At 38.1% G+C, this 13,836-nt stretch overlaps 1 protein-coding gene and 1 long non-coding RNA gene across 4 annotated transcripts; both read right to left on the reverse strand.

The window, feature by feature from the left end:
* Positions 1-386: 386 nt before the first annotated feature.
* wfs1 (wolframin ER transmembrane glycoprotein wfs1) lies at positions 387-3,501 on the reverse strand. The gene is made up of 4 exons (XM_018007329.2): positions 3,176-3,501; positions 3,002-3,100; positions 1,369-2,951; positions 387-1,314 (listed from the first exon to the last, which is right to left on the reverse strand). Exons 1-4 carry the CDS (start codon positions 3,237-3,239, stop codon positions 439-441), a joined length of 2,622 nt encoding a protein of 873 aa, XP_017862818.1. The 5' UTR covers positions 3,240-3,501; the 3' UTR covers positions 387-438.
* Positions 3,502-12,107: 8,606 nt separating this feature from the next.
* On the reverse strand, positions 12,108-13,536 carry LOC149268979 (uncharacterized). 3 transcript variants are annotated; one of them, XR_016269954.1, is made up of 3 exons: positions 13,149-13,536; positions 12,404-12,560; positions 12,108-12,335 (listed from the first exon to the last, which is right to left on the reverse strand). It is a non-coding gene; the product is annotated as an uncharacterized LOC149268979 (long non-coding RNA). The 3 variants fall into 3 exon arrangements; XR_016269953.1 differs by having other exon boundaries at positions 12,108-12,340; XR_016269952.1 differs by having other exon boundaries at positions 12,108-12,560.
* Positions 13,537-13,836: the final 300 nt, after the last annotated feature.

Consider the following 13,836-nt stretch of genomic DNA (forward strand, 5'->3'; position numbering starts at 1 on the left):
TACAGCGTGCCGCATGCACAGCTAATACAATATATATACATACGAATATATATGTATGTAAATATGTAGCTATATATATATATATATATATATATATATAATAAAAGAAACAAATTAAATAACAATAAAGAATTATATTGCATATTGTACAAAGTCGTTTGCATTAAATTACTCGTACCGTACATATACATACGTAGAACTAGTCGACAGTATCTGACTAGAAGATACCCTGCCAAGACTAATGTATGCACATGTGCGTATTATAGTCCAATACAAACCGATTCACAAATCTCGTCTCATTGGACATTGATCTTTGTCTTCAATTCACCCAAGTTCTCTGCATGATCCTCGTTCAGCAAATTTCACATAATAACAGTCAAGTCAAATAACAGTTAAACATAGTTTTTAATTAATATTAATATATGGCTATTTGTGTATCTATTTAAATGTTATCAATGGACTCAATAGGGCATTCAACAAGTATTTTATGCCTCGCATCAGGTCCTGCATGCGTGCATCCACAGGCGAAGCGACTAGCATGCGCTGTATGCTCATGCTGCCTAGATCGGGGGATTTGCAGTCCAAGCACTCGATGGCTTTCAGATTCACTTGAGGCGGCGCACTGGAACCAAGAACAAAGTGTTCGCGCACATTGTTAGCCAGCAGGCGCGAGTTGTGGAGAGTCCCATAGAATGAGATCCGGTCGCCACGATGCAGTCGCTGCGTAAAATTGCCAAAGTCATGATGGGCACGCAGCACCACATCCGATGTGGAAATGGCACGTCCTAGCAGACTGGTCGATGTCACCTGAACGACCAGCTCGTACTCGTAGCGATTCCAACGCTCCAACGTGCAATGGCCTCTCTGTGCACCAAGCATCTTGATCACACGCTGCCACTCTATGCAGTCCTTCTCGTGTTGGGGATTGCATTCGAAATGTTGGGCAATATTGTCGCCATGCACACAGCGCAACAACTGCCCCAACCAGGTGGGCAGATAATTGCCAATCACATCCTCCAGTATATTGAATACGCGAGCAATCTGAACGTGCGACACTTTACCCTCCCAAGCCACAGGCAAGCCATTGAGATGGGAGCAGCGTAGTTGGGCTTTTATTTTGTTCGGCTGATCATGCACCGGCTGGGCGCATAGCTCATAGAAGCGTTCCCATTGCAGCGAATCGGACAGAGTGTGCATGCCCACAGTTGGGCTAGAGAGCACATTGGGCATGGCATTAAACCGAGGAGTATCCTTAAAACTGGACGTCATGTAGGGAAACACCAGCACACATGCGGTAGTGAGTCCCACCAGTAGCTGAAAACAGAAGTAGTATAGAGTATTGAAAATATTGGAGTGTTAACTACTCACCTGCAACATGGTGATGTACTTCTGTGTGGAGCGGTTAACAGCCATAACGCAGGAGAGCAGCACCACCATGATACAGGCAACGGCCGTGGTGCCCCAGCGCAGATGCTCGCTTGTCAAGCCCAAGCTATCGATGGCAACGAAGACTGGTATCAGCAGAGCCACAATTCCAAATAAGGGCAGAAACAGAACGATGCCAGCCAGGCCGAGAGCTGCTCGCATCGCGCCAAACACAGTTGCGCTCTGAGACGTTACAATGCAAACCTGCAGCCAGCTAAGGGTAACGCAGTGTGGGATCAGGTAAGTGTAGACTCCATGCCAGCCAGAGCGTTTGGCTAGCAGGACAAGTAGGATAGGTATCAGTAGGTAGAGAGCTGTGCGGCAATTGAGGCAGAACTCAATGCCATTGCCAATGACAAACGAGGAGAAGGTGGGTACTCGAAGATCAAGAAAGCGCCAGTGCGTGGAAACAACTTCGTCCAATTCGTATGGATACTTGGCAAGCACGTTGACGGCAAACGAAACGATTACCAGCCAGTCCGGTAGCAGCTGGGATGAGGCGTACATAAAGACGCCCAATGTGATGAATGTGCTTGCCCCTGAGATGATGGTCAGCTCGGAGTGGGGCAGCCAGGCGTCGGCGACCAGCGGATAGACAATTAGGTTACAAATGAAAGCACAAAAGAAGTACAGATACGGTTTCATATTGTTGCGCAGGAAGCGCTGCTCCGAGATCTCTGCCTCGATGTTGTGATCGCCGTAGCTTAGAAATAGGCCAGACCAGATGCGGAAGTCCACAAATTGTTGTTTGGTCTTGAGCATACGACACGTCGACCAGAGCATCACTCCCAGACTGAGATAGTAGCTAATCATCGGCAACATATGCCGTTCGCTATCCTGTACGCTGCTCCACCAGGTCAGCAGTACGAGCACGCTGCAACGTACACTCAGAGGTAGCATGGCGGGCAACGCGACGACCAGGTTGATGAATCGATGGTAGAGTAGCGTAAAGAAAATCAATGGATGAAAGATCATGCGATAGAAACAGGGCACATGATCCAAGCTCTGTGGATGCGGCACGGACAACGTCAATGTCTCATTGACGCTGGGCATGCGGCCGGCGGAATAGTTTGAAGCAGCTGATACCAAATGCGCCTCGGTTATGAAACGACGCCGCTCGACATTAGTGCGGCCAATGGTTGCGGCATCTTCCAAGGGTTCGCGCTCGCTCTCGCTGGTCTCCTCGTCCGTGTTAGATGAGGAAGCGTCATTGGTGCCGCGGCGTCGTCTTTTCCGTTGTAGATTATAAATGCGTCGCATTTTACGCTCCAGCTGCTTGGGTGTGATGTGCTCGTTGCCATTGGATAGGCAGGCGAAGAGCTCGCGAGCTGCTTTCCTTGCGGCGCGCTCTCCCGCCGTCATGGCCAGGCAGCGACGCACCTCTTCAGCATTTTCCGCCGTAATGCCATTGCCAGCATTGTAGCACTTTCGCAGCAGACACACTGCATCTTCATGGCCTTGCTGTGCGGCACTAACCAGCCAGTGCACCGCCTTTTGACTCTCCTGGCCATTGGCCATGTTGGGCTCTGCAATAAAGGAGTGGCAATAGCGTTCAGCCGTGCTGCATGCTGCATACCTATGGCATCCTCCAGCAGTTTGCGCCCCAGATCATATTGCACCTGTGGACAGCCCTCCTCTGCAATGTGTTCCTTGAGCTTGTTTAGTGAAGCACGATCTAAGCGTAACAATGAGAGATTCACTTTTCATATGCGAAACTGTTGCATTTTGGGTGCTGTTTGCAAGGAAATACCTTCGAGATTCCAACGCCTTCGTTTGCTGACACCTGTCGGCGCATTTTGTGTCCAGGTGGCCATCGCAGAGCAGTCTACTGCGAATTTTTTACGAGTTTATATGTAATTACGGGTTGTGAGTCGCACCAAGCCATTTGGAGTATGCTCATCGGAACGACTTGTAACAAATGAACTAGCTCAGTGGTTCATTCTTATTCGTTTGAAATACTTATCGTTCACGTTGCGGGAAGCCGAGAGCAAACCGGTAAAACGATTTTGCCGTTTACAAACGGTAATATTATCGTTTTCCGTTGCACAGCTTGAATATCTTGTGTAATTTATTAACTACATTTAAATCAAAGCTGCCGATATCTCACTTCCATTATGTTTACAAAAACAACTGATGGTTCGATAACTGCTCGATAGCTGCGGACTATCGCTCTCGCTTCGAAATGAGCAAACGTCAGCTGTATTTCAGCTGTGGTATTTTTTGTGGCGGGCTTTAGTTTGAAATATGTTTTTGCCTTTACTTAGTATTTTAAAATAAGTAAGATTTTTATTTATTTAAAAAATTTTGAGTTGAGAACAGGTTTTATTTGTAGTTTTAAGGATACTTTAAAATTAATTAAAATTAATTTATATATATAGCAATATAATATTATTCGAAGTTTGTATAGTATTTATGGTATATATATATTGCCAACAATAGAAGGCACGGGGCTGAATAATTATGTATAATAATTATAATACTAATGCAATTTATTGTTTTATAAACCTCTCCAATTATTTAACAATTTTGCAGCGCACGCGTTCATTTGCATACAATTGCAACTGACTGACTGACTACCACCACCTTGATCATATTGGCGGCCAGCTAATGCCTTTGCACTCTTGTGCCCCGCGATGCCGCTCGAGCTACCTAGCACACCTCTTGCTTGCCCGCCGCCCCTTGACAACAGAATGAAGCTCGTGGCAGATCTTTTGGTCGCCAAGACGCTATGCAACAAGGCCAATTGGCCTTTGCCATTTGTTATATTTAAACGGTTTTCATTACCATTGCAGATACACCAGTTAGCCGTACTAACTATATATAAATTATGACATAGCTGCTGCTACTATTACTATTCCTATTACTATATAGTATGCATAGTTAGCACATATGAGTCGTTGCAGTTGAGCAACGAAAGACATAGGCAACGAACGCGATGATAATTCACATGGGGGAAATGCATAGTATCTGGTAATGCATAGTGAACGGGGTTACGAGAGTTCAGCTCTATTGAATAAGCGTACGTATTGAAAGAATCTAGAGAAGGTGTTTTTGGCATTCCACCTTGAACGACAGTAATTAAAGGGGCTTATTATATACCCTATATATGAGAGATACAAAGCAAAAGTTAAGCTAAAATATGCGTATCAATATCTAATTTGTGGGTTTATAACCTATGCAGCTCTAGCTATATGACCTATCTGATCTGGCTAAATGCATCTGTACCAGTTGTCAGTAAACACAATCTGCTCTCAGCTCTGGCTTGATGAATTGATGGATTGGGATAGATATAACCTGTTCACATCATGCTTCTATTTGTTTAAGCCGAATAGTCTCAGACAATAAGGCACGCTTTTATGTTATTGCGAAATCCTATTTCAGATTTGTCATACTCCTGCTGCTAATTGCATGTGATTTCAATTTTAAAGTTAATTAAATGTGGAATATCCACAATTAGTAAGGCTTTTCAAGCCAAAAACAGCCAATTGGATATGCTTCATATAGAAAACGATTATATTTATTACGCGTACTCATTAAAAATAAGCGAAAAGGGTATGCTTGAATTTAGTAAATAAATTTAACAAGAAGAGGCATAAGAAATAAGCTCTAAATTTAGATTATATAGAGCATAAGTCATTTATGCTCGATTTGATACCAAGGCAGATGTTCATAGCATATGTAAAATAGTTAATAAATATCTTATATTTCATTTAATAGTTACTCACCCACGATCCGTAGTATTCCTTAGTCTTTCCCATCTGCCTCTCACTCCCAATTCTGAACGCTATTTACGCCTATGAATCATGGGTAATCCACATTAAGGAGACTTGATTGACGCACTGTTCCATATTGATTAATGATCCAAACGCCAGTCAAAAACTACGCTCACAGTAGTTGTTGTTGGTCGCATTTCATCCGGTTGAAAGGTTGAACAGGTATGTGTTTAAAAATATATCAATTATTGTGCATGTTAATTAGTTTATTCACCGCCCATTTGTTCGAACATTATCACGAACACAACACAACACAACACGACACAGCACAAAATATATAAATACTACCAAAAAAGAAACAAAACTGCCGGTTCTCAACAAAAAATGCAGCCAAACGAGCTGCAAGTAAAATATGTTTTATAAAATACTAAATACAAGTTAATAAACAATGAAATATATTATAGATACGAATTAAGTATTTAGCCGGCTATTACGTAACACTGAAATTGGATTTGAAGTGAGAATTTCAAAAATGCTAATTGACGCTAACAAATACCGCTTTTAGCTACAGATTCATATAATCCCTGAAGCACTGCAGCACAATGGGCGTGGCATTCGAAGGGTGGGCGCACGACAGTCATGCAGCAGGAAAATTTTCACGCGACTCGTGAAAAGCATTTGAGAATAGCCTTCCGGCAATCGTGCTGCATATACAAATATATATCTAGTTGTATATACATATATATAATAATAATATATACATGAAGTGCTGTATATACATATATTGTAGATATGTAATTAAATATAGATGTGTATTAATTAGCTATATAAAACTATTGTGCGTGACCAAAAAGGTCACACAATATATGTATGTATATTTATTTATGTATATTTATTATGCTTATAGTAAATGTTTAATAGAAATATGCATTTTAATTTGTTGTTCCTTGAGAGAAAGTTTTATATTGCAAGATTATAAATTCCAGGGTTATAAATCTAATTAGTAAATAATAATTAAAATGTGAAACAGGTGTTTGGCTTTTTTTTTTTTAATTTATTTATTTTTTTTATTTTGAAGATTAGATGTGCACAATCCCAAGTTTGAATTAGAATCTCTCTCTCAAAACTCTTTTTTCGACTCCAAAATCGTTTTGTATTGTTAAAAATGTAATGAGTTTTCTAGACAATTTTTAAAGAATTTGATAAGTCAGTATTTTTTTATTAAAGCTAATTAAGTGTTAAAAGAATGATAAAATTAGAGTAGATAAAAACATTATAATAGTAAATTCTGCTTGGAATATATGCTACTTATCTACTTATCTAATACTTCAACACTTTATCTTCATATCCTTATCTCGATTCCTAGCATACTTTGTAAATTAATCAATATAAATTTCACACTGTTCAATTATCTAAGGCTACTCATCTCATCCTGAGATTCTCATTCTGCTATATCTTCTATATACTTCATAATGATATATGATATATGAGCATCTCTAATTATATCTGCTACTTGATACATGAGCAGCTACACAAGCCATATCTTATATCACATCCAACTGCCAGCTGAAGAGCTTAGCCTATCAGACGTGTTTCATAGACTTGAAGAGCATCTAATAGTTGCATAAAACCATCTCGTTTCTGTTGCTTTCGTGCTCGGTGATGACTTAATTATTGTATAACATCTGTAATAGTCGCATTAGGTTTGACTTTTATAAATTCGTGTGCAGTTAGAGCTAGTGGCATAAATCATGAGAATTATTGGCGCATGATACAGCAACGAGTTTTCCAGTTGTTGTTGCTGTTGGTGCACCTGATCAGAACGAACAATCGCAGGCTTTTACTTTCTAAATTATTTATTGCCCGTTTTACATACATACATTAACGCATGTGTTATTGGCGAGGCTGTTCCTACAAGAATTGGCTTCAACTCAGCGCGCCGTCGACTTCCGTTTGTGATTCAGATATACGATTTATGTATATCAGCCAGTTAATGCAAATAAATTGAATTAAAGCGCGCTTAAAAATAGCTCGAGCTTCTTTCTTTTTTCTTGTCTCCTTCTTATTTTTTATTTTTGTGCACCAGCAGCAGCTGCGTCGTCGCCCTTTGGCCGTGCTGCGGGGCTTTGAACTCTGCTTTTTTTTTTTTTTTGCAAATATTCGGCCTTAGTGGTTGAGGATTGTGGTTTGTCTGTGCGGGTGTGGTTGAACTTGGATCGATTGATTGAACGGCGATCTGAACATTAGATTATTTAATCTATTGTTTGCCCAGGTGCCCGATGCTAACATTAATGCCCTGTCATCAGCTACCTGAGGTGGGAAAAAAACGGAATACAAAGTATAACTAAAGTAGTTTCACTCGCTAACGTCTTTTGCGCATATGATTAATGTAGTTCCTGCTGCTGCTGTTGCTGTTGTTGCAACTGCTGCTAGTCGCTTCGACGTTACGTGTTCATATTATCGTTTGTAGATTGTAAGAACTGTCACGTAGACCCGTCAATAAATTTACATGACAAACTCAAATGGTTGAAATGAAATCGTTTCCAGAAGAGAAACAGAAATCAAAAAGACTTAGGCGACAAACTTGACTTTGAAGAGGTTTAATTTTGAATAATTTAAGATAGAATGCTCGTATACTGGAATGGTCAGACCTAAGAGAATTTTAGTTAAGCTTATGAAATGTGGTCTATATTGAAAATAAATTATATTAAAGAAAAGATTATATTTTTAGGGATAAATATTCTCAATCGAAAGACGTCATTGATCTTTAATGTTTATTTTTTTTTTTTTTAACAAATTTCATTAATTTGGCAACACTTCTAAAATTGTAATTTATTATAAATATTCCAGTCATAAATTGTGACGAAACGTAAAAAAAAAAAAATCAAATAACTTAGGCGACAAACTTGATTTTTATATATAGTATATGGGATTATTTATATACATAAACAAATACAAATACTATGAATATCAGCTTTGGACTTAAATGATTTCATACATTTTTGGTAAGATCCAGATTGAATAGCTATGGAATTTCTTTAACTTCACTTGATATTTAAAAACATTGAGTAGATTTATAGCTAAATCACGCTATTAAGTATGACACACATTCGTAAAGAACCTGTTATTATTAAACAATTTATATAAGTAAAAAGTTGATTGAAAAAAATAACAAAAGACTTAGGCGACAAACTTGATCGGGTGGAAGATCTGTTTGTTGAGTTCAATATGATATATTTTAATATATAATATTGACTACATTATGTACAATTTGTACAACTGATTAATTTAGAATCAAGTTGCCTATATCTCTAAGGTATACCCAGGATATATGCTTATGGTAAAGCTGCTTCAAAAGTTAGTTCCTTTTAGAAAGGTTCCTCAAACTCTAAAAAGAAATATCTTAATCTATAATCTCACATCCATATTTGTATATATATATATATAGCATACACATAAATCAAGTTTTTGTTTTGTGTTTCTATATTGAGAGATTGATGTATATGCATTGGTTGCATATGGGTATGCGTAACAAGTCAATACAGTTAGGGGCAGAGACGACGTGTCTAATCGCCGTCTAATTAGCTATACAATATTTACGCCTAGTCAATATGTTGGCAGCTGGCACTATCTAATGAAATTGTTAGCTCACTTTATGAGCAGCTGTGCCATAAAATTGTAATTTATTTTAATTTGCACAGTAGCAATCGGTCTTTATATACGTATATAAATTTATATATACTTAATATAAGTATATTTAACTGTTTAGCGGCCTGACTCTTAGAAAGTGCAAATACTTTTGACCTTCGCTCGCTTCCAGCGCATACCTCGATTAGGGGAGCTGTCGGCGGAGGAGGCGGAGGGGGAGGAGCAGGTCTTGTAATCACGCAATAGTATTCTCAATATATATACAAATATATTTTCAGAATCGATTTACGAAAAGATTTGATTTGGGTTTCTCATACAGAGCCAATGACGAGATCGCCTTGACAGCGGCTAAGACAACAAGAAGTTGACAGTTGAACAATTTACATAATATTATTTACCGTGCGCGGCTTATCAAAACTCCGATCACAAATCAAAAAACAACTGGGCGTTAAGTGGAGTGTTCTAAATACGTGCTAGATAAACTATGAAAAAAATAAAAATAAATATATATATTTGATGGAAACCTGTTCAACGGCTTCCAAAAGAAAAAAAATGTGTACAAAAAAATGCTCAACGCAAAAAAAGGCTTTAGCTTCAATAAAGTTATAAATATTAGTTAATATATTATTTAATTCATCTGGCTGCTTGTCCGTCAATAAACTTATTGTGGATTATTATTATCATTGTTACTATTGCGTTACGTTTCCTAGGAAATATTTGGCACAAGCTTATGCAAATCATAATTAAATTATCCAAGTCGACGCCCAGTCAGACAGATGGATCTTCGCATGTTTTATTTAGTTTTGTGTTTTTATATACATATATGCATGTATGTATATTGTTTCTTTCAGCTCATTCAACCGCAGCATTTCCGATATGACAAAAAAAAAAAATAATAATAATAATAACAAATACAAATTAACACTTGGCGGAGAACAACAACAGCAACAAGAAGAACAATATTTAGAACGTTCAACAGCGAAAAAATCCCCATGTAAGTGGGAAAAATTTATTTCGAAAGTATCTCAATCTGAAGCTCTGGCCATGACTCAGTTGGCTGCAGGCTGCGTTTGCTGCCTCTGCCGCTTCCTCCGCTTCTGCTACTGGTTCTGCTTCTTCTGCTGTTGCCGCTCTGTTGACGTCTATGCGTAATTGGGGGAAACCCGTCGAAAGACCATTGACTTATGCTTCTCTGTCTGTGCCTCTGCTTATGCAGCTGCCTCTGCCTGTCACTTTGTCTCTTTGCCTCTGCTGTCACCTGCAGAAAATGCATTTGCCTATGCAACTCAGCTGTCTCTGCTGGTGCTGCCTCAACTGTTACTTCTGTTGCCTCTGCTGCTGTCTCGCTGACGTCGCTGACATCTTCGGGGAACGCCAGCAGAAAGACCATTGGCCCATGCTGCTGTTGTGCCTCTGTTTCTACTGCAGCCTCTGCTCTGCTGCCGCCTCTGCTGCTGCATCTGCCTCTGCTGATGTCTATGCGTATTTGGGGGAACACCAACAGAAAACAGATTTACATACGCTGCTCTGCTGTCTTTCGTGCTGCTGCTGCCTCAACTGCTATCTCTCTCTTCTCTCTGCAGGTTTCTCTCTCGCATAACTTAATGCGTTTTTGGGGAAGACCAGGTTGAACCAGACTACGCACTTGTGGCAACAACTAAATTGAATAGATCTTGTCGAGGCAAGCAACGTCATAAGTGTTGGGGATTTTGATTCAGATCTGAATTCAGCTTCAAACAGGAATCGGAATTTCCGTTGAATTGCCTTTAAACGTAGCGCTGACTCAAAAATGTCGCCTGCAGTTGACACACACTTGAAACATTTGATGTGTTCTAGTTGGGTGGGTTCAACTGGTGAATACCATATAAATTTGTTGATTTACATGGGTTGAAATGTTTTGTTGTTTATTGTCTATCTTAACTGAAATTTCTAGAGTAATCAATATGAATATATGATTTTTATTGAAATTTTAAAATAGCAATCGGAGATAAATATCGATATATATCTATTGAAAGCTATAAATTTATAAACAATATAGTTCTTTTATAATTTTTATACCCTGAACCCATTGAAAATGGGAAATCAGGGTATAATGGTTTTCTGAAAAAGTATGTAACGGGCAGAAGGAGGCGTGGCAGACCCCACAAAGTATATATATTCTTGATCAGCGTGACGAGCTGAGTCGATATAGCCCTGTCCGTCTGTCCGTCCGTCCGTCCGTCCGTCCGTATGAGTGCGTCGATCTCAGAAGTTATAAGAGCTAGAGAGCTGAAATTTGGCATGCATACTCGTGTGTACCATACGCAGTACGAGTTTGCTTTATTTTTTTCGATAAATCGTCCGATAACTTTTTTATCGAGAATAATCGAAAATTTGATTTTGTTTTTTATCCTAACTTGAACATTTTTAGACCTGGAGTCTTCAAATTTGTGTTGTATATAAAGTTAATCGATACAAAGATTTTGTAATTTACAGATTTTGGATACCACGCCCCCTTCTCCCCCAATTTGTAAAAAAGGCATTTCAAGTACTAGAGACTTGTGCTTTGGAATATACACACATATTTACCATATGATTACACTCTGAAAGTTTCATTGAGATCATATGTTTACAAAAGAAATTATTCGACAAATAAATTCTCATAATATTGCCCACACTGCAGCGCAGCCCAAGCGCAGTCGCTGCTTACTGCGCAGTTAGCAGAGCGCAGGCTTATGCGTGCGTGTGGATGCATCTGTATGTATGTGTGCATAAAAGAAGTGCAGAATGATTAGAATATCAGATTAGAGGGTTCAGGGTATCTCCTAGTCGAGCAGTCTCGACTAGAGCTTTCTTACTTGTTATTATATTTAGATAAGAAATTATACATAAACATAAGCAGAAGCTCAGTCCTGATACGATAATTCAATATCTCTTCAATGAGGTATATAAGCACACAAAGGCATCGAACGCTGCTCACATCAAACCCTATATACCCTGCGCATATTCATTTTTAATGGCTTCAGTGGCTGCTTTTTGGGGGCTTGGTGTTTCGAGTGCTTGACTATTGTTAAGGCCAGCTGTCAATTGCAGGCACACAAATCGATTTTTCCGTCCAACAAGGACACCTGTTTGCTGGCTAATCGGGTCAGGTGTGGAAAAACCGTTTTCAAGTGCATGTCAGAGGCAAAAACAATGGGCCATTACTATATACGTGTGTGTGGGTTTGTGTGTGTGCGCGTATGTGTGCGTCCACTTGATAGCATCTCATAAATGCTGCAAATTGTGCAAATGACATTAAAGTTTATAGCAAGCATATTTAAAACAAATTAAACACGAAACATTTTTAAGCCGCTTTAATTTTAACTTTCTTTGTATACGTAAAAGTATCAACAAAACGGGTTAACTTTAATCAAAGATCAAAGATTTGCAACGCTTAAATAATATTCGTGAACTTATTGATTCGTATACGGTTTTCTGTTTTTTGGGGGCTCGTTCCATTTGGAATTCGTGGTGATTAAGTCCGTGTTAATGTGCTCAACGTGTTTTGACACGCCCTGTAAATGTTTGCTGCACTTTAAGTAAGACAAAGTCATTAAAAAACTCAACTCTAAATTTAAGTCTCGGTGGCTATCAACCTTTTCAGCTGTCCAAAATATTCCTCAGTCCCAGAAAAAAAAATTCCCATTTTAATATTGGAAAACACTCATCCTTTGTCCAAGTCATGCTTAATTTGAGTATTTTTTGTTAGTTTTTCAGAACTGTAGGAAAGTCCCCATTAACCTAATTGACAAGCTTTAAAATGGAATTAATTTAGGTGTGTTTGGTTTCTTGGAATTCTAGAGTTAGTTAATCTTGTGAAATTCAGAGCTAAGCAGTAGATAAACCATTTTTAACTGGAACTTTATAATTGTAGCATTTGTAGTTGATAAATATATTTTTTACTTTAATATAAAAATGTTGTAGAAAACTATAAAAATCTCCACACATAAAAAATTATAAAAAGTAAATATTTTTTTTATTTTTTTTTATTATTTTCAATAAATTATAGGTTTGCATCTAAAAATGACTTAAAGTTATTTTAACTAATTATACTAAATAATATTATATAAAATTTCATTCAAGCATATCAAAAGACTTTTGCTATGCAATGTCATAATGCAATAAAATATTGCTGATACTTAAGTTGAGTTATAGCTAAATAATTATATATTGGTGCAATTCTATTATAAATAAACTTTTTCTTTATAAAATAATTCTTCCATACATATTTATAGCACGTAAGCCTAAGATACTGAGATCATCTTTTGATTTCAATAGAATTGGTCATAAAAAATTAGCAAACCATTGTAATAAATTGTCAGACTTTACAGTTTTACCTACCTTTAATTAGTTGATAAAACAAAATTTCCAATTTGCAGTTAGATCACATGAAACAGAAACCTCTTTATAAGATGCATAAATTTCAGCTTACGCAAAGCTTTCCATTGATCAGATCTCAGACTGTAATTCCCCTGCAAGTGAACCACAATAAATATATGTATATACACTTATATTTTGTTTATGTTTTTTGAAATGATATTTTTTGTTTGCTTGCTGCGATGACTGTTTGCTTTGGCTCTCGTGACTGACGCACGTGACGCAAAGCGCAAACAAAAAAAAAAAAAAAAAAAAATCACAGAGTAAAGAAACCAAAAACTCAAAACAAAGCCAACGGTGTGCGCGTTTGCTATTTTGCATATTCAAATCCAATCAAATCAATTTGTATCCAAATGCGAAACAAAACAAAGCTAAATGAACGTCAGCTCGGGCCAGTGAATCAGAGCCCATGAACGAAATCCAGTTCGATAAGCACTAATTGGATTGGAGAGTGGTGGGCATATCGAATTATGATATGTCCATTTAGCATTCTGATTGACTGACGGACGGACTGATTGACAGATTGAATGTATTTTGCAATTTGGGAAAGCAATACCTCGATATATATTATACAATAATTAGCAACGAAAATGATTGCCAAGTTGTAATTAATGCACATAATTGTAGAATTGTTGAATTGTGAGCCAGATCG

The sequence above is a fragment of the Drosophila arizonae genome, chromosome 4 (genome assembly GCF_054131065.1).
Source record: "Drosophila arizonae isolate 15081-1271.41 chromosome 4, UAZ_ARI_1.0, whole genome shotgun sequence".
Classification (NCBI taxonomy): domain Eukaryota; kingdom Metazoa; phylum Arthropoda; class Insecta; order Diptera; family Drosophilidae; genus Drosophila; species Drosophila arizonae.

Coding starts and splice junctions, on each gene's coding strand:
- wfs1 (XM_018007329.2), bottom strand. CDS start 3,239: ATGGCCACCTGGACACAAAATGCGCCGACAGGTGTCAGCAAACGAAGG. Junction 3,101..3,175: donor AAGGCGTTGGAATCTCGAAG/GTATTTCCTTGC, acceptor TGTTACGCTTAG/ATCGTGCTTCACTAAACAAG. Junction 1,315..1,368: donor AGTACATCACCATGTTGCAG/GTGAGTAGTTAA, acceptor TTCTGTTTTCAG/CTACTGGTGGGACTCACTAC.